Raw genomic sequence first — 24,182 nt, 5'->3', positions numbered from 1 at the left:
CTGCTTCTTTCTCCCTCTCTCTTGCTTCCTTCTGCATCACAGCTTGCTTTGCTAGGCTTGCTCAATCGCACAGGAGCTACGGAGCAAAGTCTCAATTTTCTCCATTGGCTGAGGCTCCTTCCTCTCTGGCTCTCTCAATTACACAGTGGAGCTACTAAACCAAGCCTCTCTTCCTTCTATTGGCTGAGACTCCACCCCTCTTCTGGTCCCCTGGGGAAGGAAGGAAAGAACCATAGCTTCCTTTACCCAGTTTCCTGGATTGCATGGGAGAAATACAAAGAAAGTGCCTTAAGGACTGAGCGCTAATATCTTAAGCATGTTTTACTTTAAGTTTTTAAAAACGTTGCGTTTGTCTGTGTCCTTTATAAGGTTTATATCTCCGCTACCTGGCATTACATTTTATGACACTCATTGGCCTGGCATGACAAAGTCACATTTATGTGAAATCCGGCCCTCGTAACAAATGAGTTTGACACCCCTGCTATGATGCCATAGAACAGGGGTGGCCAAACTGCAGCTCAAGAGCCAGTTTTGGAGAAGGCATTTAAAGTTGCTTTCTTTCCACCTCTCCCTCCTTCCCTCCATCTATTTGCTTTCCTTCCTGTCTTGCTGCTCTCAAAAATCTGGTCCTCATGTCTTATGGCTCTCGAATATATGAACATATGAAGCTGCCTTCTACTGAATCAGACCCCCAGTCCATCAGAGTCAGTATTGTCTACTCAGACTGGCAGCGGCTCTCCAGGGTCTCAAGCTGAGGTTTTTCACACCTATTTGCCTGCACCCTTTTTAGTTGGAGATGCCAGGGATTGAACCCGGGACCTTCTGCTTCCCAAACAGATGCTCTGCCACTGAGCCACAGTCCCATTCATGGCTCTCCAGGGTCTCAAGCTGAAGTTCTTCACGCCTACTTGCCTGAACCCTTTTTAGTTGGAGATGCCGGGGATTGAACCCGGGACCTTCTGCTTCCCAAGCAGATGCTCTGCCACTGAGCCACAGCCCCATTCATGGCTCTCCAGGGTCTCAAGCTGCGGTTTTTCACGCCTCTTTGCCTGGACCCTTTTTTAGTGGAAATGCCAGGGATTGAACCTGAGACCTTCTGCTTACCAAGCAGATGCTCTACCACTGAGCCACCGTCCCTCCCCAATTATTCTATGCGGCTCTCGCATTAAGCAAGTTTGGCCAACCCTGCTATAGGGTCGACCCTCCAAAGCAAACCATTTTCTTTGGGGCTACTGACCTTTACTGTCTGGAGATGAGTTTTAATAGCCGGGGATCTCAAGGCCCCATCTGGTGGTTGGCAACCCAAATTATAACCCATTTCTATCCTGCAATACTTTCTCAAGTTGCTTTTCCCCCTTGCGCTACCGTAGCTTTTGTGATGCCCCCAACCCAAGATGTAGCTAAATGTTTAAACAACATCTTTAAATCATGATGGGGGGGAGGCATTCAATAGCCTTCAAAACATGATGATCCCTTAGAACAAAGCAAGAGTCAAATCCCACCTTGAAGACCAAGAAAGTTTTGTTCAGAATGTCAGCTTTCGTGTGAGAGAAGGACACTTCACCAGACAATAGGATGGAATGGCAAGCAGTCCTGAATATACAGAAAGTAAATATAGAGAAAGAGCCCACTTTCTCTATATTTAGGACTGCTTGTGGGTCCACCCTATTGCCTGATGAAGTGTGCTTCTGAATAAAACTTTGCTGGTCTTAAAGGTGCTACTCGACTCTTGCTTTGTTCTACTGCTTCAGACAAAGAAGAAGACATCAGATTTATAGCCCGCCCTTCTCTCTGAATCAGAGACTCCGAGCGGCTTCCAATCTCCTATATCTTCTCTCCCCACAACGGACAACCTGCGAGGTGCGTGGGGCTGAGAGGGCTCTCACAGCAGCTGCCCTTTCAAGGACAACTCCTACAAGAGCTATGACTGACCGAAGGCCATTCCAGCAGATGCAAGTGGAGGAGTGGAGGTTTACCTCCCAGATAAGAGTCCACACACTTAACCACTACAACCAGCACGGCTGCCCACCTGGATCTATGATGATCCTTTGACTGATTTTAGATCCCTCAAGTTGGAGGGAGAATTCATAAAAGTTTTAAAAACATCGACAGCCAAGGACTCGTCTTTTTAAATTGTGCTTCTGATGGCTTGAAAAAGTATTCATCGTTTCCTACACACAAGAATGCATGGCCGTTCAAAGTGGGGTTGCCAACGTGCAGGTAGAGGCTGGAAATCTCTTGGGAATTGCAACGGGTCTCCAGATTGCAGAGCTCCGTTCCCCTCGAGAAAATGGCTGCTTTGGGGGGCGGGCTCTATGGTGTTCCGCCCCCACTGAAGCTCCTCCTGTCGCTGAAGCCTCGTTTAAAGCATAACAGAAAAGAGAACAGGGTTTGAGTCCCCACTCCTCCACTTGCAGCTGCTGGAATGGCCTTGGGTCAGCCATAGCTCTCTTATCTGGGAGAACCGCGTTTGATTCCCCACTCCTCCACTTGCACCTGCTGGAATGGCCTTGGGTCAGCCATAGCTCTCTTATCTGGAAGAACCAGGTTTGATCCCCCACTCCTCCACTTGCAGCTGCTGGAACGGCCTTGGGTCAGCCACAGCTCTCTTATCTGTGAGAACCGGGTTTGATTCCCCACTCCTCTACTTGCACCTGCTGGGATGGCCTTGGGTCAGCCAGAGCTGTCACCAAGCTGTCCTTCAAAGGGCAGCTTCTGGGTGAGCTCTCTCAGCCCCACCCACCTCACAGGGTGTCTGTTGTGGGGGAGTAAGATAAAGGAGATTGTAGGCCACTCTGAGACTCTGAGATTCGGAGTGGAGGGCGGGATATAAATCCAATATCATCATCAACAACAACAACAACAACTAGAACGGCTTTAGATTTACGGAATCGCCTTTACAACCCTCTCCTCATGGAAAAGGAATGTTACGTCATCTTTCCAGCAGGGGGGTAAAATGTAGATGACTGGGGAAGGCAATGGGAAACCACCCCATAACAAAAAACTCTGCCAAGATAATGTCACAATGTGATGTCACTCTGTGGGCCGATAACGACTCGGTGTTTGCACGGGGGACTATTTTTACCTTTTGCTAGTGCTGAGTTAAAGAAGCGTGGCGAAGGCTTTCCCTGAAGCAAAAGCACCAGCTGCTCGTCTTAACTGGGGAGAAAAGGTTCAGCGCTACAAGGATGAAGCAGCAAGGTGATTTTAAAAAACAGCGACAAACCTTTGAAATATAAAAGAGGCTTGCGGTCCAAGTGATTTTATCGCTCTTCTCAGATCTCTCAGTCAGCGAGGTTTTCCTGACGCAGGAAAAGCACCATTATTCCTCTCTACCCTGTCAGGACCTTTTCTACGCTCGTGCACATAATACGAAATAATGGAAATGCCCGATTGTTCATGCTGTCATGCATGAAACGGAGGGCGAGCGGCTGCAGACAACTATATTCACAGGATATTCAGGATATTCAGGATCATACGGAATTCCTGCCATAGGGGCAACTAGCAACGGAACCGGTGATCTCGCCGGATTTGTCTCGTTTCCTAATAAACGAGCCATTTCTGGGGCAATAATAAACTTCAGCTGCTGAGGAGTAGTACGTTGTTATTTCTGCTTACACCTCTCTCATTCATTCAGTCCAGGGGTTGTTTTGTAGAAAAATAGGTGGCAGAGCTCATTAGCATAACTCATTAGCATATGCCATTTCCCCCCCCCCCCCAGCTCAAAGGAAGATGATGCAATGAAGGAGCACCTCGGGCAAGCAAGGTCTGCTTGGGCTGGCTAGAGATCCAGCCAGCCTGAGCAGGCCTCACTCTCCTGGGGCTCTCCTGGGCTGCCCACCGCATCAAAAGGCCAGCAAGCCGCCCACCACCCAAAATCACATAAGAAGTGGAGAAAGGGTGGCGTGGGCTTCCCCAGGGCTTAATGAGGGCTGCTGGGTGCATGGTAAAGCCTGCTTGCCTATCTATCTATCTATCTATCTATCTATCTATCTATCTATCTATCTATCTATCTATCTATCTATCTATCTATCTATCTATCATCTCTCTCTCTCTCTCTCTCTCTCTCTCTCTCTCTCTATCTATCTATCTATCTATCTATCTTTATTATTATAGCACCTTAAACTGTTGTGGTTTTAATTAAATTATTTTATTGTATTTTATTGTATAATGTATTTATTGTAATCATGGCACTTTCCATGTCTGTAAGCCGCCCTGAGCCTGCCTCGGCGGGGAGGGCGGGATATAAAGAAAAAATTATTATTATTATTATTATTATTATTATTATTATTATTATTATTATTATTATTATTATTATTATTATTATTATTATTATTATTATTATTATATCTATCTATCTATCTATCTATCTATCTATCTATCTATCTATCTATCTATCTATCTATCTATCTATCTTCCTTTTCCTGTCCTGTGACTTTCAAACTCCTGACGTTCATGTCTTGTGGCTCTCAAACATCTGACATTTATTCCATGTGGCTCTTACATTAAGCAAGTTTGGCCATCCCTGCCCTAAAGGATCTCCATAAGTTAGCTATGACCTGATGGCTCTTTCCACCACCATGTAGTAGTATGTGGCCCTGCCTTGGGTGGCCTAGGCTAGCCTGATATTTTCAGATCAATGACGGTAAGCAGGATCGGTCCTGGTTCGTACTCAGATGGGAGACCTATCAAGGAAGTCCAGAGTTGCTACGCAGAGGCAGGCAATTGGCCAACCACCTCTGCTGATCTCAAGCCTTGAAAACTCCATGGAGGGGTGGAGTGTCCCCGGCGACCATGGCAGACGTGTGAGAGGAGAGCTCTAACTCCCACGGCCCTATTTCCCTTCTGTTCCAGCACTGGATCGTTCTCTTACAGCCCTAAATGATGCAAAAAGCTGAGGGAACAACCTCGCCTTCTCTCAAGAAGACAGAACCACTGGCTAAAGCCTCTCCCCGGGGAGAAGATCCTCACAGATTAACGAACGCAGCACAAGTGATTTAAAAAAAAAACATGGCAGCTTCCCCTGATGACAGGGAAGGGAGTGCAGTCTACAATGAGGCCTCTATGGAGGAATTCTTTCAAGCCACCTTACAAACGTCTCTTCAGGCCATGGAGATGTCTCTATTAGATAAACTTCCTGCACAAATGGCTGGGTTATTGAAACCCATTAATGATCAGCTACAGGAGTTTACTAAATCTCTCTCTCAAACTGCGCAGACTGCTGACACGGCCTTGAACTTAGGCATGGCTTTACAGGATGAAAACCTTCAGCAAAATGATAATATTCTTCCACTTGAGGCCGTGGTAAGACAAAATAACGTTAAACTGCGTGGTTTTGCAGAGGGGGGTGGAAGCTTCTAACGATCGAATTGATTTCCTGGCACCTCGGCTGTCCCACGAATTAAACCTTACTGATGACTCTCCCTTAATTCTTCATAAAGCTTATCGCATTGGGAATGCTAAGTCTCCTAACAGAAGGCTCTCCAGAGATATTCTAATTACAATACCTGATCCACGATTCACATCTTTGATTCTGAATACAGTCAGAGGAAAAGGATACTTAAAATACCAGGACTGTAAAATTACCCTTTATCCAGATCTTCCTCAGGATGTATTGTCTCTCAGGCAAACACTGAAGCCAATCACCACCAAACTGCAGCAGGCCAACATAAAATACAGATGGACAATGCTGTACAAATTACGTGCGACACCTTAGCATGCAATATGTAGCCATGGATCTGGCCTCTGGAATTACTATGTTGAAGGCCGTACACTTGGAAGTCCATGCAGACTTACTGAAGAAAACAGCTAAGAGGAAGCTCTCACTTACCCCAGAGAAGAAATGCAAGATTCCTATCCTGGAAAAGACCTGAAACCTATGAACTGAACATTTGCTGCTGACTTTCTAATTGAAGACGTGGAAGCTCTGTTTCCACCAGCAGAAAAGCTCCATTGTTTTGTTAACAGGGGCATGCTAAGAACCATCTTCTGGGAGGAAGCTTCACTGCAATGACCTATGTAAGATTCAGAGTAGACCTCATCACAGGGTGTCTGTTGTGGGGTAGTGGGGAGAAGATTGTGAGCCTCTCTGAGACTCCTTTGGGTAGCGAAGAGCGAGGTATAAATCCAATGTCTCCTCCTCTTCCTCCTTCTGCACCACTAATTCGTTCATTTCCCCCTTACAGTCGTACTCCAATATTGTTATACTCCAAAAAAATGCTCCAGTTCCAACTACTGCGGTAATGCCAGCTGTATGCCATTCTTGCCTAATGCCAGTGTGAGCATCAATGCCACATTTGTTACAGTGACCAATGCTGAGGGAGTATTTGCTGAAGCTGGAATTCCAGAGATGGAGGTCATTAAAGGGCTGTGGCGCTAAACTCGTGGATTAGGAAATAAGTCCCTCTGGGTCCAGCGGGATTTACTTCCAAGTAAGCGTAATCAGCAGCAGGCTGCGAGCTGTATTTTCAGGAACATGGCCTCCCGCTGTGATCCACAAAGCCTTTGAGCTGGTGAACTTCTACTTAGCGGTTCGGGTTTAGTTCGCTTATTTAGAATATTCATTAGCTGTGTTTCTCCCCTTGTGGAACTCAAGGCGGCTTATAGTACAAAACGTTATAAAAACAAACAATTATTTGTTGTTGTTCAGTCGCACAGTCGAGTCCGACTCTTTGCGACCCCACGGACCAAGTCACACCAGGCCCTCCTGTCTTCCACCACCCTCTGAAGTCTGCTCAAATTCATGTTAGTTATATCAGTAACACTTTCAAGCCATCTCTTCTTTTGCTGTCCCCTTCTTCTTTTGCCTTTTGTCTTTCCCAGCAACAGGGTCTTCTCCATTCTCATTTGGTGGTCAAAGTATTTGAGCTTCAGCTTTAGCATCTGACCTTCCAGGGAACAGTCAGGGTTGATTTCCCTTAGGAATGGCTGATCTGTTCTTCTTGCCGTCCAAGGGACTCTCAAGAGTCTTCTCCGGCACTACAGCTCGAAAGCATCTCTTCTTCTGTGCTCAGCCTTCCTTATGGTCCACCTCTCACAGCCATACATTACTATTGTGCATTTATAAACAATTATAAACCCCATCAAAAGTCAAAATGACCAATGAAGGCTGCTGATAATGAAAGCTAAATCAATGAAAACGCAGTCATAAGCAAATCTGTCTTTAATGGCCTCCTGAAGATCGACGATGAGGGGGCCAGGTGCACCAGGGAGGTTGTTCCGTATTTGTGGAGCTGCCATCAAAAAGGCCCTGTCTTCAGTACCCATCCAACGAGCATCTTTAATTGGTGGGACAATCAAATGGGCCTCTCTCTGTGGTCTTATTTCTGGGGCAGGAACTAGGGTTGTCAACTCTGGCATGTGAAATAACTGGAGATTTTTTGGGGGGTGAAACCTAGGGAGGGAGGGGTTTGGGGAGAGGAGGGACATCAATGGATATAAGGCCACCGGGTCCACCTTCCAAAGCGGCCATTTTCTCCAGGTGAACCAATCCTGATCACCTGCAGATCAGTTGCAGAAACACGCAGGAGAAGATGACTAGAACAAACCACATCCTGTTTATCACATTTGGGTCATCCATCAAGGACGGTTACACTGTAAAACAGGATGATTTCAGAGAGGGGTGGACGTCAGTCAGAGAGAGTGATTGGCCCAACCAGGTAAGGACTGCAATATGTCTCTAGGCCTCGGCGGAGCTACTGGCAGCATGGGAGAAACCAATGGATGCCCACCTCCAGAGATCCATGGTCCAATGCCTCTGGGCACCAAGAAGAAAATGGGCTCCAGAGGCACTTGTACCCATAACAGGCCAAGTACAGTATCTGTTCGGGGTGGCAAAATACCACTGTTCTGGGGTCAAAAACCAGAGTGTCACCTCTAGCTGGAAGTAGGGTTGCTAAGTCTAACTCAAGATAATATCTGGGGACATTGGAGGTCGAGCTGGGAGACTTTGGGGGTGGAGCCAGGAGACTTTCCCTAAAATAAATAAATAAATACACAGCAGTGCAGTTTCCCTGAATACAGTCTTCATTTCCTCACTCAAGCAGCTGCAAATCCCCCCCTCTCTCTCTGTCACACACACAGAGAAGCAAAAATAAAACAGTTTGCAATCCCACATTTGTGTGGTCTCACTGGGGCAATTTACTCACAAGTTGCTGAACTTCCAATAACACAGGGAAACCAGAGGTTCAGGTTTATCCTTTACTATGCACACGACCTCCGGAAAGCTCCTACAACAAACAGAGGGCTGCTTTCACAGCTACTTGGAGCAGCCACGTTGTTCTGCCTGCTCACCTCGCCCCCATTCAGCCTTAAAGACGCAGACACACCATCCAAAAAGGAAGCCTTTGCAAGCTTTCTCCGAGCATTCTGAAGGGGAAAGGCACATGGTAGCTGTGGGGGCGGAGCTTCCCCTCACTGGCCAGCTAACTGGGTGCGGGAAGGAGCCTGGGAAGGTGGGAGAACCCCCACTGGGACCTGGGGATTGACAAGCCTAGCTGGAAGTAGACCTGAAACCAGAAGTAGGCCTGAAAATGCCCAACATCTCTTCTCATTTCCCGGAAGGATATCATGAGACTCCCACTGGCCAGGTAAGTTGACCTGGCAGCCCTAGCCATAAGTCAACCGTGTCTTGATAGCAACATCAACAACAAAGCATGGAGTAGGAAATGACTCCTACATTATTTCGAAAACTCCCCACTTCCTTACAGACAGGCTAAAACGACATTCCCAAAATAATCCACATGCCACACTACCGAAACATGAATTTGCATTCTTACGTGAATTCTTCATGCACACCTCCATGCTTGGATGGAGCCAATAATTGAGGCCAGATCTTTACCCAGCCGGACCCTTCAGAATTTAATCTAATCTCACCAGCATTGATTTAGAACGACTTATCGTTCATACAAAGATGCATTTGTGTTTCAAAGAATTAAAAACGAAGGCATTTCCCTCTCCTCCAAGAGTTGCGGCTGAGTGATTTATGTGCCAGCTGAATAAAGGAAAAAGGAAACTGCAAATGATAAGCTGGCTTTCCCCTGTAGTAAACAAGTTTTATAAATTTAAATTTACACACACACACATAACCGCAGCTAACTTATGGGGTCCCCTGGTGGAGTTTAAAAATGCAAGAGACATTCAGAGGTGGCTTGCCATTGCCTGCCTCCGCATCATGATTCTGATATGCCTTAAGAACATAAGAACGTAAGAGAAGCCATGTTGGATCAGGCCAGTGGACCATCCAGTCCAACACTCTGTGTCACACAGTGGCCAAAAAGACCAGGCGCCATCAGGAGGTCCATCAGTGGGGCCAGGACACTAGAAGCCCTCTCACTGTTGCCCCTCCCAAGCACCAAGAATACAGAGCATCACTGCTCCGAACATAAGGACGTAAGAGAAGCCATGTTGGATCAGGCCAATGGTCCATCCAGTCCAACACTCTGTGTCACACAGTGACCAAAAAACCCAAGTGCCATCAGGAGGTCCACCAATGGGGCTAGAAGCCCTTCCACTGCCCCCCCCCAGCACCAAGAATACAGAGCATCACTGCCCCAGACAGAGAGTTTCAATGATAAGCTGTGGCTAATAGCCACTGATGGACCTCTTCTCCATATGCTTATCCATTCTCCTCCTGAAGCTGCCTATGCTTGTAGCCGCTACCACTTCCTGTGGTCTTGGTAGTCTCCTATCCAAACACTAGCCAGATCTGATGAGACTGGGCTAGCCCAGAGCCACCCCAAAACTTGGAACCAGCCCATCTGGCCATGGTTTCATGATCAATGAGTCTTGATCTTCTTCTAAAAAGTTTTGGATAATACCCTGACCTGGATAGCCCAGGCAAGCCCAATCTCATCAGATCTCGGAAGCCAAGCAGGGTCAACCCTGACGAGTCCTTGGATGGGAGGCCTCCTTGGAATAACGAGTTGAGAGGATGGGTAGGCTTTATTCAGCCACCTCCCTGAATACCCTTCAGGCCCCCAGTAGGGGTCAGTCACCAGAGGTTACCATGACTTCCAGGCGCACACGCAAACAAAATGATACAAAAATACAAATAAAAGATCTGCTCCTCTTAAGTAGAGACCTGTAGATCTGATTGGCTGTGCACCTTAAAATAACTTGGTTTGGAGGTCAGCTACTGCTATGGTGTTGGTTTTCTCCATCTTGCTGCTCTTTCCCAGTGTATTTTTAAAATTACTCCTCTCGACCCCTGTGCTTGGGCTTCCTTTGTGTATGCCAGGCACTTTGTGGTTGCCACCATGCCCTACGATAGTCAGGTTGCTGTTGTGCTCATCACCCCATGTCTGAATTCCAAATGTGCCCCTACCACGCCACAAAGGTCAGGACCCCTCCATCTCCCCGACCTCAACCAATGTGCACCTTCACAGTGGTTCAAAAGCAAGAAATCTAACAGAACCTGATCTTGAGGTTCAAGTGTGTTGAGTATTTTACTGTGGACTTTCCCTCTTTTAAAAGCAGAAAACAGACTCCACGCAGGAACATAAGAACATAAGAGAAGCCATGTTGGATCAGGCTAATGGCCCATTCGGTGCAATACTCTGTGTCATTCAGTGGGCCAAAAACCAAGGTGCCATCAAAAGGTCCATCATTGGGACCAGGACACTAGAAGTCCTTCTATTGTCCCCACCCCCACCCCAAAGCACCAATAATACAGAGCATCACTGCTCTGGACATAAGGACATAAGAGAAGCCATGTTGGATCAAGCCAATGGCCCATCCAGTCCAACACTCTGTGTCACACAGTGGCCAATAAACCCAGGTGCCATCAGGAGGTCCATCAGTGAGTCCAGGACACCAGAAGCCCTCCCACTGTTGCCCATCCAAAGCACCAAGAATACAGAGCATCACTGCCCCAGACAGAGAGTTCCAATAATATACTGTGGCTAATAGCCATGGATGGACCTCTGCAGGAAAGGACACAAAGGCAAAAGCAAACCAAAACTCTGCCAGAGGAGATCCTCGCCACTGACTGTTTTATATAAAGCACTTTTTTTAATATTCCGAACTGCTTCCCATCATTAAAAATATCTTTGCTTGCAACCCTCGGAGGAATAGTTCACCCTAGTTGGGTGACAGTGGCTAAAATGCCAGGGTTGCTCCTAGTCTAGCAGCACAGAAATGAGAAGAACTGGTGGTTATACCTGGCCTCCTAGCTGACACTCCTTTCACCCACTCCCAGGTTGACTGCCCAGAGGTGAATGGCCAGTATGGAGTTTCTCAGCCTCCACCTAGCTCTGTAGCATTAAAGGATCAGACTAGTTTTTTTAGTGAAACTGAAGAGATGCTAGTAAAAAAAAAAAAGGCAGTCCCCTGTGCAAGCACCAATCCGACTCTGGGGTAATGTCGCATCACGTTTTCACGGCAGACTTTTTACGGGATGGTTTGCCATTGGCTTCTCCAGTCATCTACACTTCCCCCCCACCAGCAATCTGGGTCCTCATTTTACCAACCTCGGAAGGATGGAAGGCTGAGTCAACCTCGAGCCGCCAATCTGAACCCAGCTGCTTCCGGGATCGAACTCAGGTTGTGAGCAGAGCTTGGACAGCAGTACTGCAGCTAACCACTCTGCGCCATCGCCATCAAAAGGGCGGGCCCTCTTTTTACCTATTTCAATAATCAATCAATCACTGGGGCTTTTTTTTAGCAGGGAAGCACAGGAATGCAGCTCCAGCTGGCTTGGCATGGGGGGCGTGGCCTAATATGCAAATGAGCCCCTGCTGGGCTTTTTCTACAAAAGAGGCCTATGTGAAACAATGGTGATGTCAGGAGGTGCGGCCTAATATGTAAATGAGTTCCTGCTGAGCTTTTTCTACAAAGCCCTGATAATCACTAATATAAATCTATACCCTATAACCAGTATGCAGCCGGTTAGCTCTGGATTAAATTGGGACGACTATGACAACTTAAAAGAGTTTTTAAAAAGGATTTAAAAAAAAAAAGATTTGAAATGGTCTGAAAGTTAAAAGCAAGAAGAAACCATTTAAAATGAAAGCTAAAACCAATTAAAATAACAAAGGAGGATAAAACAGTATTTTAAACAAAAGCTAAAACCGCTATTTAAAACTAAAACTTAAACCAATTAAAATCAGCTAAAACAATGCTCCAGGAGAAACTCATTTACATATTAGGCCACACCCATGGCATCACTGGAAGTGATGTCATGCATTCAGTAGGTTACTATCCACATATTGACACACAGGGATGGAAATCTAGCAGGAGCTCCTTTGCATATTAGGCCACATCCCCTGATGTAGCCAATCTTCCAGGAGCTTACAAAAAAGAGCCTTGTCAGCTCTTGGAGGATTGGCTACATCAGGGGGTGTGGGCTGATATGCAGAGGAGCTCCTGCTAGAATTCCACCTCTGTTGACACATAACAGTTCAGTGCCGTCAGTTGCATTTCATGGATGTGTGTTCTCACACAACTCAAGGAGAGACCTTGTTTTGTTCCTCCCCCCAAAAAAATGCATGGCCAGAGAGAGAAATGCATGCGGCAGAGAGGGCAGCAGCAAGCCCAGCTTCTTCTGGGAGGGGGCACTAGTGGGGGTCTCTGCGGCTCTCACTCTCTGTGCGAGTCTGTTGTAGGCAAGAGGTGGCAGAGAGGACAGAGCGTGCAGTCTGGAAACATGTCTCTGCCTAGCACCTTCCCTATTCCGGAGACCTTTTTCTGAGCCAGAGCCCTGGCTGATCCAGCCAGAACTGCATTCCGGTGCGTTTCTGCTCAAAACTCAGCCTACTTAGGATCAAGAGAGACCACGAAGATGTTGATTCTGCCCCCTTCCTGTCTGGGAACTGTGCAGAGGGGGTTATGTGGAATCTAAATCTTAGGAGAAGCTGGCCATTCGGCCAGTTGACTGATCCAGAGAAGGGGAGAAGGGACCGTGCCAGCAGCAGTGCCATCTACTATGTGAAATCTAGATATTAGGAGAAGCTTAGAGTTCAACCAGCTGCCTGATCTAGAGAAGGGGAGAAGAGACCGTGCCAGCAGCAGGCCCGTCTGCTTTCCGAACGTCCTCAGAGCCTGGGGGTTTGATCCGGTGCAAAATTTCCACTTGTGCTAAAGTCTTCGTGCAGGCAGAAATGTCAGAAAAAAGACCACGATAACCACTGGCACTAAGTCAAGTGTACTGATTGTGTTTCTGCTTGCGCAAGATTTCGTGCAACCAATTTCTGGGCACTATAATATAACGGGAGCACAGTGCTCAGGGCCAGCCCTCCGTCAAGGCAAACTAGTGTTTCAGCATTTCACCATTACGGTGTGATGTTATGCTATTAGCCATCAGCCACATGCTGTTTACCACCTATGTCTGTTTTGTAATGTCTGGTTTTTTTTGCTGCTCCTGTTTTGTAATGTCTGGTTTTATGATATTATTTTAACTCTATTGTTTTATTGTTGTAAGCCGCCCTGAGCCCGCTTGCGGGATGGGGTGGGATATAAATCTAAAAAAAAATTAAATTAAATTAAACCAGGCAATTGCTTAGGGTGCTGACCTTCTGGGGGTACCGAATCGGGCGCCTCCCCCATGTGACTCAGTGACAATGCGGAGGGCGGGGGCATAACTTAGAAGATGATGAAGAAGAAGATATTGGATTTATATCCCGCCCTCCACTCCGAAGAGTCTCAGAGCGGCTCACAATCTCCTTTCCCTTCCTCCCCCACAACAGACACCCTGTGAGGTAGAAGAAGATATTGGATTTATATCCCGCCCTCCACTCCGAAGAGTCTCAGAGCGGCCCACAATCTCCTTTCCCTTCCTCCCCCACAACAGACACCCTGTGAGGTAATGAAGATATTGGATTTATATCCCGCCCTCCACTCCGAAGAGTCTCAGAGCGGCTCACAATCTCCTTTACCTTCCTCCCCCCCACAACAGACACCCTGTGAGGTGGGTGGGGCTGGAGAGGGCTCTCCCAGCAGCTGTCCTTTCAAGGACAACCTCTGCCAGAGCTACAGCTGACCCAAGGCTATTCCAGCAGGTGCAAGCGGAGGAGTGGGGGAATCAAACCCGGTTCTCCCAGATAAGAGTCCGCACACTTAACCACTACACCAAACTGGCTCTCTTTAGCCTTGCCTAGGGTTCCAGATAGTCTAGCGCTGGCCCTAGATCTTACACAAGACAGTGGAAATACAAGTGGGGTTACAGTGGTTGCCCTGGCCTTTTCTAGGGTTGCCAAGTCCAATTTAAGAAATATCTGGGGACTTTGGGGGAGGAGCCAGAAGACTTTGGGGGTGGAGCCAGGAGACATTGGGGGTGGAGCCAAGAACAAGGCTGTGACAAGCATAATTGAACTCCAAAGGGAGTTCTGGCCATCACATTTAAAGGGACGGCACACCTTTACAATGCCTTCCTTCCATAGGAAATAATGAAGGATAGGGGCACCTTCTTTTGGGGCTCATAGAACTGGACCCCCACGTCTAATCTTTTTGAAACTTGGGGGGTATTTTGGGGAGAGGCACTAGATGCTATACTGAGAATTTGGTGCCTCTACCCCAAAAAACAGCCCCCCCAGAGCCCCAGATACCCATGGATCAATTCTCCATGATTTTCTATGAGAATAAATCTCCATAGGGAATAACAGAGTTCCCAGCAGACATTTCCCTCCCCTCCCCCCCCCCCATTTTCTGATGACCCTGAAGCGGGGGGAGGGCCTCCAAACTGGGGGATCCCCTGCCCCCACCTGGGGATTGGCAACCCTAGTCTTTTCCTTTCTACTTCCCAAAAGCTCTAGTGCCGGAATGGCCAAACTGTGGCTTGAGATTCACATGTGGCTCTTTCACACATATTGTGCGGGCTCTAGAAGTCCCCACCACACTGGACTGGCTTGGAGAAGGCCGTGCCGGATTAAACCCTGTGGAGGCCCCTAGAATGTCAAAATCTTGGGGGTCCTTTGCAAATTTATCTCAGTCAGAGAGCTCGCCCTGTCACCCATGGCCCCCGCTGCAGCCTGTAGGTACCTTCTCAGAAGCCCCTTTAACGAAGCTAAAGGGGAGAGGCAGAGAGAGGCAAACTTGGCGACAACGCCAGCAGCAGCCACACAAGGCAAGTCAGGTGAAGAGCAGCGCAGTTGCTGGCTGCATGTGAGGCTCTGAGGGCTGCAAGCAGGGTGGAAACCTGTGGGGGGGAGCTGGCATGGGGCCCCTAAAGGTGTGAGGGCTATAGGCCAGTGCCTACTTGGCCTAATTGTTAGTCTGGCCCTGGGAGAAGGCATTTGTCAACTGGAGAGCCAGTTTGGTGTAGTGGTTAAGTGTGCGGACTCTTATCTGGGAGAACCGGGTTTGATTCCTCACTCCTCCACTTGCACCTGCTGGAATGGCCTTGGGTCAGCCACAGCTCTGTCAGAGGTTGTCCTTGAAAGGGCAGCTGCTGTGAGATCCCTCTCCAGCCCCACCCACCTCACAGCGTGTCTGTTGTGGGGGAGGGAGGTAAAGGAGATTGTGAGCCGCTCTGAGACTCTTCGGAGTGGAGGGCGGGATATAAATCCAATATATTCTTTAAATCACTTTTCGCAGCCAAGCCAGCTGGCAGCCTGGAGAATGCATTTAAAGTTAAAGTTGCTTTCTTTCCACCTCTCCCTTCTGTTTGTGGCTCTCGAACATCTGATGCTCATGTCTTGCAGCTCTCAAACATCTGATGTTTATTCTCTTGGCCACCCCAGTTCTAGTGCAAACAAACTTTTGTGCCAAAAGCTGTAGCTCAGGCGTCCCCAAGGGGTGTGGCGCCCACCAATATCTTTTCCGGTGGTTGCCAAGTCTTTTCAGAAAGTGGGCAAGGCAGGTGGGGCTGCTGCCCAGCCAGGATTCTGATTGGTCACTGGCCATTTGATTGGCTGCGCCAGATGGTCAAAAATGCAGTTTCAGCAGTAGCTGCTCCCACAGCGCAAGGATCTTCACTGCGGGACTGAAAGTGAGCTGCGGCAGCCATTTTGTGGCTGGCTCCGCCTCCTGCAGCAGCCGCTTTATCACCGTGCCCGCCATGTTGTGTAAGAGTTCCAAATGCGCCCGCAGGCCCACAAAGCGCCTACTCTGTAGTAAGCGGAACAACGCTGAGTTCATTTATGTTTCTGCTGGCATGCTGCTGGATCCCAGCCACGGTTTCTATCCGCCGCGGCACAAGGCCCATATAACAAAAAAAAAAAAAAAGATTACAAAAAGTAAACAAAACAAACCAGAACTCCACTTGCAATCCAACGGGGAAGGGGAAAACAAGAACAAGTAGCAAAGCTGACATGTATCAGGAATGTTTGACGTGCTCCGTTTTTGACCTCTCCTCTCCCCTCACCCTTGTGCGCACAAGGAATTATCGAGACATGCCAAAGACACTTAGAACGCTGTCACACAATTGGCTTTCAAGTGTGCAGAGTGCTACTTTGTCCTATAATCCCAGCAAGAGCCTTGTAATGTAAAATCAACATTATTCCTGCATTGCGAGCCACGGCGGGAGGGTTGGGCCTGAGAGAGAACGGGTTGCCCAAGGCCGCTTTCCGTGCCATCCCGTGTAGAGCAACTCTGGTTTCGACAGGATATACTTCATCGGCCTCCTTCTCTCGACATTACGAGGAGTCCTGCAATGAGCGGTTCCTCCTTACTTTTTCCGTGCCATTCGGAGTCGAACGCTGAGTTCAAAGGATTTTGCCCACCCCTGTGTCTATCAGAAGAAGCCGACTTTCAGGCTGCGGAAAGACTTTGTGGGGACATTATTCATACTGTATAGTCGGTGTTCTGTTCTTTTTGTTCAATTCAGTTTGCACTAAATATATTTGTACACTGTATTGTGAAAGTTACATTGTTTCTGTTGATTTCCTTTTATTATCCATTGAGTACGCTGGTTCCAGATGTGTTTATCGTCCCCCTATGAAAATGGCTGCTTCGGATGGTCGACTTTATGGCAGTTGTGGCCAACGGTAGCTCTCCAGATGTTTTTTTGCCTATAACTCCTGTCAGCCCCAGCTGGGGCTGATGGGAGTTGCAGGCAAAAAATATCTGGAGAGCTACCATTGGCCAGCCCTGCTCTATGGCATTATGCCCTATCGAGGCACCTCTCTTCTTTTAAACCATGCCCCTCCCCTCCAAGATCTACCCTCAAACCTCCAGGGAATTCCCAAATCAAAGCTGGCACCCTCAATTTTGTGCCCAATTCAAACTGAATCCAATGTGTCCGTCTACTCGCACAAGTTACATCCAAGAGGGTGGCCGTGTTGGTTCTGAAGCAGTAGGACCAAAGTTCGAATTAATTGTTCTTTTAATCTGTTAAAAACATCTTCATTATTCTGCACGCTGATTCACTGCCTGCCCTCTTATACGTATGGCTGCCGTTATCTTTGCTTCCATTTCATTCCGTCTGGAGAAGTGTGCGTATGCACGAGCGTTCACACCTCAAATAAAACCTTGTTGTTCTTACAGCTGCCATCGGGACTCAGATTTTGTTCTATTTGCACAAGTGTTTGCACGGGTCTCTGTGCAAGGAGAAGAAACCTGTTTCAGCAATGAACAAACTCTTGCGCAAGCGACTGGAAAACACTGTGAACAGCTCTTTTTCTCATGTCAATAGTCCTCCAGAAAACCCATCATCTCAATTTATTGGTGCCACTTCATAAGGGAAGTTTACAAGATCTCTATACCGCTCACCCCGTGGCTATGTTGGCACCCTCACGGGCAAGATCCAGACAATCTTAAGCACTTTCGAGTCTCATTGATTTAAATGAAAGATTTAAGGACATGATTAGCTTTTCCCATGAAAATAAATGGGACTCAAAAGCAGCTAAACCTTCTCTGACTCATGCCCTAATTCTTTCAACAGTTGGTAAAGCAGGCGAATCAGAGCTCTTACTATGGCAGAAACAACATGGGTGGACATAAGAACATAAGAGAAGCCATGTTGGATCAGGCCAATGGCCAATCCGCCTTGTGTCACACAGTGACCAAAACTCAGGTGCCTTCAGGAGGTCTACCAGAGGGGGCAGAACTCCAGTAGCCTCTGTTGCCCCCCAAGCTCCAAGAAGACAGAGCATCACTGCCCCAGGCATAAGAACATAAGAGAAGCCATGTTGGATCAGGCCAGTGGCCCATCCAGTTCAACACTCTGTGTTACACAGTGGCCAAAAGAAACAAGGTGCTATCAGGAGGCCCACCAGTGGAGCCAGAACTCCAGAAGACCTCCTACTGTTGCCCCCCCCCCCAAGCACCAAGAATACACAGCATCACTGTGCCAGGCATAACAACATAAGAGAAGCCATGTTGGATCAGGCCAATGGCCCCTCCAGTCCAACACTCTGTGACACATAAGAACATAAGAGAAGCCATGTTGGATCAGGCCAATGGCCCATCCAGTCCAACACTCTGTGTCACATAAGAGAAGCTATGCTGGATCAGGCCAGTGGCCCATCCAGTCCAACACTCTGTGTCACATAAGAACATAAGAGAAGCTGTGTTGGATCAGCCCAATGGCCCATCCAGTCCAACACTCTGTGTCACATAAGAACATAAGAGAAGCCATGCTGGATCAGGCCAATGGTCCATTCATTACAACACTCTGTGTCACATAAGAACATAAGAGAAGCCATGTTGGATCAGGCTAATGGCCCATCCAGTCCAACACTCTGTGTCACATAAGAGAAGCCATGTTGGATAAGGCCAATGGCCCATCCTGTCCAACACTCTGTGTCACAGAAGAACATAAGAGAAGCCATGTTGGATCAGGCCAATGACCCATCCTGTCCAACACTCTGTGTCACAGAAGAACATAAGAGAAGCCATGTTGGATCAGGCCAATGGCCCATCCTGTCCAACACTCTATGTCACAGAAGAACATAAGAGAAGCCATGTTGGGTCAGGCCAATGGCCCATCCAATCCAACACTCTGTGTCGAACAGTGGCCAAAAAACAAAACAAACAAACAAAAAACAGGTGCCATCAGGAGATCCATCAGTGTGGCCAGGGCTGATGGACCTCCTGATGGCACTTGGTTTTTGTTTTGTTTTACTCTTTGGGTCAAAACAGAACTGATGGAACTATCCTCAGCAGGTCGGCTCTGAGGTCATTTCTGTGAAGCTTCCTCCCAGAAGATAGTTCTTAACATACCCCTATTAACAAAACAATTGAGCTTTTCTGCTGGTGGAAATGGGGTGGGGGTCTGCTTTGACCACTTGAAAAGGCTATGCTGGGAGATATAGGACCTGAGTGAACAAAAGCCATGTGGGACAGGGGTTATATTAAGGAGGAGAATTTGGTGGGGCTTAACAAAAAGAGTTGACTGGATATCCCAACCCGAATATCTTCCAAGCTTACAAACTTTTGAAGCAAGCCATTCTAGAAGAAGGAGGAGGAGGAGGAAGAAGAAGACAACATTGAATTTATACCTTGCTCTTCACTACGCAAAGGAGTCTCAGAGAGGCTTACAATCTCCTTTACCTCCCCTTCCCCACAACAGACACCCTGTGATGAGGTAGGTAAGGCTGAGAGAGCTCTGACAGAAACTGCTCTTGAGAGGAATGGCTCTATGAGAAGTTGGGGCTGATCCAAGAACAAATCAGCAGCTGCATGTGGAGAAGTGGGGATTCAAACCCTGTTCTCCCTGATTACAGCCCATGCACTTAACCACTATGCCAAACTGGCTCTCTGCCCTGACCTGGATGGCCCAGGCTAGCTTGAGCTCATAAGATCTGGGAAGCTAAGCATTGTCAGTGCTGGTCAGTACCTGAATGGGAGACCACCACCGAAGTTCACGATTGCTATTCTGAGGCAGTCAATGGAAAGCCACCTCTGCACTTCTATCCTGGATGGCCCAGGTTAGTCTGGTCTCAGCAAATCTCAGAAGCCAAGCAGGGTCAGCCCTGGTCAGTACTTGGATGGGAGACCCACTAAGGAAATCCAGGATTACTACGCAGAGGCAGGCAATGGCAAACCACCTTGGCCTTGACCTGGAGGGCCCAGGTTAACTTGAGCTCATAAGATCTTAGTAGCTCAACAGAGGAAGCCCTGGTTTAGTACTTGGATGAGAGACCACCAAGGAAGTCCAAGGTCACTAAGCAGAGGCAGACAACAGCAAACCACCTCTGAACATCTCTTGCTTCGGAAACCCTACAGGGTCACCGTAAGTTAAACAAGAATTAGGATTTATCTTCACCCTGCCCTCCTTAGCTTGGCTATCCTTTCTCCCTTCTGATCTCCTTGCCTGCCTGGTCTCTCTTGTGCTGTGGACAGGCGCTGTGAGGTCACAGAGAGCTTGTATTGTTAGGGAGGGTCACTAGAGTAGTTGCCCTCGTTTTTGAAAAAGCCCTGCATAACTTGGAGCCACCTTGACCTGGATGGCTCAGGCTAGCCCTGGTCTCATCAAATCTCAGAAGCTAAGCAAGGTCGGTTCTGCTGAGTACTTAGGTGGGAGACCATCAAGAAAGTCCAGGGTCGCTATGCAGAGACAGGCAATGGCAAACCACCTCTGAACATCTCTTGCCTTGACCTGGATGGCCCAGGCTAGCCCAGTCTTATCAGATCTCAGAAGCTGAGCAGGGTCAACCCTGGTGAGTACGTGGATGGGAGACCACCAAGGAAGTCCAGGTTTGCTATGCAGAGGCAGGCAATGGCAAACCACCTCTGAACATCTCTTGCCTTGACCTGGATGGCCCAGGCTAGCCCAGTCTTATCAGATCTCAGAAGCTGAGCAGGGTCAGCCCTGGTGAGTACGTGGATGGGAGACCAACCAAGGAAGTCCAGGTTTGCTATGCAGAGGCAGGCAATGGCAAACCACCTCTGAACATCTCATGCCTAAATGGTATGGGGGTCACCATAAATCGGCTGCATCCTGACATCATTTCCTACCCCTAAAAAGATAAAGGTCCCCTGTGCAAGCACCAGTCATTTCCAACTCTGGGGTGACGTTGCATCACAACGTCTTCACAGCGGACTTTTGACGGGGTGGTTTGCCATTGCCTTCCTCAGTCATCTACACTTTCCCCCCAGCAAGCTGAGTACACATTTTACTGACCTTATAAGGATGGAAGGCTGAGTCAACTTTGAGCTGGGTACCTGAACCCAGCTTCTGCCAGGATCAAACTCAGGCCTATGAGCAGAAGAGCTTGGACTGCAGTACTTCAGCTTTACCACTCTGCACCACGGGGCTCCTTTCCTATCCCTAAATATCTTCAAAATTGCTTGGTAGTCTTGAGGTCCAGATAGGCTGAATAGGAAAGGCCATAGAGCAGGGGTGGCCAAACGGTGACTCAGGAGCCACATGTGGCTCTTTCACACATATTGTGTGGCTCCTGAAGCCCCCCAACTGCCCTGACAGCCAGCTTGGAGAATGCATTTGCTTCTTTAAATCACTTCACCAAGCCAAGTCAGCCAGAGGCTTGGAGAATGCATTTAAAGTTAAAGTTGCTTTCTTTCCACCTGCCCTCCCTCCCCCAACTTCCTTCCTTCTTTCCTCCCTCCCCTCCTCCCTTTCTCCCTCCCTTGTGGCTCTCAAACATCTGACATTCATGTCTTGCAGCTCGCAGACATCTGATGTTTATTCTATGTGGCTCTTACGTTAAGCAATTTTGACCCCCCCCCCCCCGCCATATAGCCAGGGTAGGTTCTACTAATAAAGCTACACCTCGTGTGCTCGTGTATTTTGATATCCCTATTAGCGATGAACATGTAATATTTTAATTATTTGGGGTTTCAATATGGTATTCAAAAGTAAATATGTGAATGCACGACTCGGCAGACAAAAGCATTCTGTGCTTTTCATTAATTCAGTGCCTTTAAAAGGCTACATCCAATTGGTCTCCTGCGTCAGCTGTAAGGTCATGGAAATTGATAACCTTTACAAGCTATGATTACGGGAGTCCGCCTGCGTCTCACAGATAGCACACTTTGTGAATTAATCCTCCAAAGGCAAATATATTGTAAGTAGCTTGTTATCTCCAAAGTACTAAACTGAAGAATACACAGCATTATATTGACAGAAATTACATTTTCTGTAATGGGGTTTAATATATCTGAAACCTCTCCCAGACTCCCTCTAAACCGAGAAAGGGGGTTAGTTAATTCGGGTGCTTCAGAAACAGATTTATTCACTAAAATGGATTAGGCCATGTCATCAAAGCCTCGACAATATTAATCTCTGATGCTTATTGAATAAAAAAAACTAGAAATAAATACTTTTTTTGGTCTCAAGACCGGCACACTTTCATTTCTCATTTCCCCCCTCTCTCCCTAACCCTAGGCTGCCGGCACTGTTTTTCTGGACATTGCTTCAAAGGGGATAAGGTTTCCGCGTTGTAAACACTAATCTAGAGATATTGGGGCAATTAATTTGATACACTTAATTTTGCACAGCATTGGATTTCCATCTGCTGCAGATAGAGAAACCTTGCTCTCGCATGCCATGTGAAACCTGCGTTTCGGTGCGAGAACAAATGGCAACACATGAAATCATTAGAAGTCAAAAAGGTGGGGGGCTTTATGCCAACTTAAGACCCATGTCATCAGAGATGTCAATAGGTGTATTTTTTTAGACCGATTTCCACCCCCCCTTCTCCTGCCCCGCCCCATTCACGGGAGGAGGTGGCCACTCAAGTACCAAATGAGATTTTGCACAGATCTGTTTTATTTTGGGTCTCCTTTAAAGAGCAGCTTTGAAGCTATTTTGGAATGCGCTTTGTCTACTACAAGTGTAAACCCGTGCTCAGTTAGGCTACTCGGCTTCCTTGGAGTTGACTGGGATTTAAATAGTGCAAGACGTGGGCCGGCGTCTGCATACTCTTGGGGGAAGGGGAGCTGCCAGGGCCCAGGGTTTCTGGCAAGGGCTGCTGTTGCCAGCATCCCCTGCCCACTTCCTGCCTAATGCTGCAGCACCCATGCTCCCTGATGCACGCCCTGCCCGGTGCCACAAGGGAAAGGTCTGCAGGCAGCAGAAGTATGGATAGTGGGCAGGGCCAGATTAACGATTACGTAGGTCAAGTAGGCACTGGCCTATGGGTGCCCATGCCTTTAGGGGCCCCAGGCCAGATCCCCCATGGTTTTCCCCCCTGCTTGCAGCCCTCCCAGCCTGCACGCACAGTCAGCAACTAAGCCACTCTTTACCCAACTTGCCTGGTGCGAGCCCTGCTGGTGTCGTCACCAAGTTTGCCTCTCTCCACTTCTCCCCTGCAGCGTTATCAAAGGGGTTTTTGAGAAGGTGCCTGAAGGCTGCAGCAGGGGCCACAGGTGACGGGGCAGGTGTTCCAACTCTGAGATGATTTGCAAGGGGAGGGCAACATTTTGACTGCCTAGGGGCTTCCGTAGGGTTTAACCCAGCACTGATAATGGGAAGGCTCATGAGCAATAGGGGGAAGGAGACATGGGCAGGAGGGAGGTGCGCAGGGTGGAAGGGCATGAGCATTTGATGGTGGGCAGAGCAGGGGAGGGGGGGCCTTGGGAACTGTCTGCCTGGGTCCTCCCACACAACCTGGAATTGGGCCTGTAGCAAGACTGCAAACAGAAGTTTCATAAAGAAAACTAAGCTGGACAGACAGAAAGCTTGCAAAGAGAACCATAAACATCGCAAATGTTATTTATGGTTTCCTTGCTGTTGAGGAATCTGCTTTTTCGAAAGGCTGTCTAAAACAGATCCATTCTCCTCGGGCCTGGCGCAAACACTTTGGTGCCGAAATCCTGCTGTTTACCAGCAAGTCGGAAAAGCTTCTGCGGCAGTCAAAATCATTTGTTCCCATAAGAGAAAACATTCTCTAGGCTATGCTGGTTTTGCATCCATAAACGGGGGAAAGAACGCAAGCCAACTGAAGGGTGCGTCACCGCCATGCAAATCGTTCGAAGCCCATCGCCAGAGGCCGGAATACCGAATTCTGTGCCGGCGCTAAAAAGTGGAAATAAAATAAAACGACTTACCAATTGTTCACTTGAAGTATTGTGAGCCCCGTGTCTTGTGCCAACTGTTTTTTCTGTTCTTCTGAAGGGTAAGGGTGCTGGAAGACAGCAAAGCAAATGGTAACATAAGTATGAAGGGGTAGGGGGAAATATTACTACAGCAGATTTCAAAACGATAGTTTTAACCGTCCGTTTTGTTGAATCATAAAAGTGCAGTAGCTGTAATTAAAGATGAAAATGCTGAGGTGTGTCACTCTCGTAATTATTAATGGGCTACTACATCATATAATTAATGGCAGTAAAAGACAAGCCAATTA

General features: G+C 47.8%; 1 protein-coding gene across 1 annotated transcript in view; it reads right to left on the bottom strand.

Moving 5' to 3' along the window:
• LOC132590876 (homeobox protein Meis1-like) overlaps nucleotides 1-23,978 on the bottom strand; it is a gene marked incomplete at its 5' end in the record, with an annotated part of 69,472 nt that extends 45,494 nt beyond the window's left edge. The window contains one exon of the mRNA XM_060263809.1: nucleotides 23,887-23,978. Within this exon, the coding sequence (XP_060119792.1) occupies nucleotides 23,887-23,978 (92 nt within the window). The remainder of the gene's footprint in view (nucleotides 1-23,886) is intronic.
• Between the last annotated feature and the right edge of the window lie 204 nt (nucleotides 23,979-24,182).

The sequence above is a fragment of the Heteronotia binoei genome, unplaced genomic scaffold (genome assembly GCF_032191835.1).
Source record: "Heteronotia binoei isolate CCM8104 ecotype False Entrance Well unplaced genomic scaffold, APGP_CSIRO_Hbin_v1 ptg000891l, whole genome shotgun sequence".
NCBI classification, from domain to species: Eukaryota; Metazoa; Chordata; class Lepidosauria; order Squamata; family Gekkonidae; genus Heteronotia; species Heteronotia binoei.
Note: the sequence above shows the minus strand (reverse complement) of the source record. Positions and strands in the feature narration are given on the sequence as shown.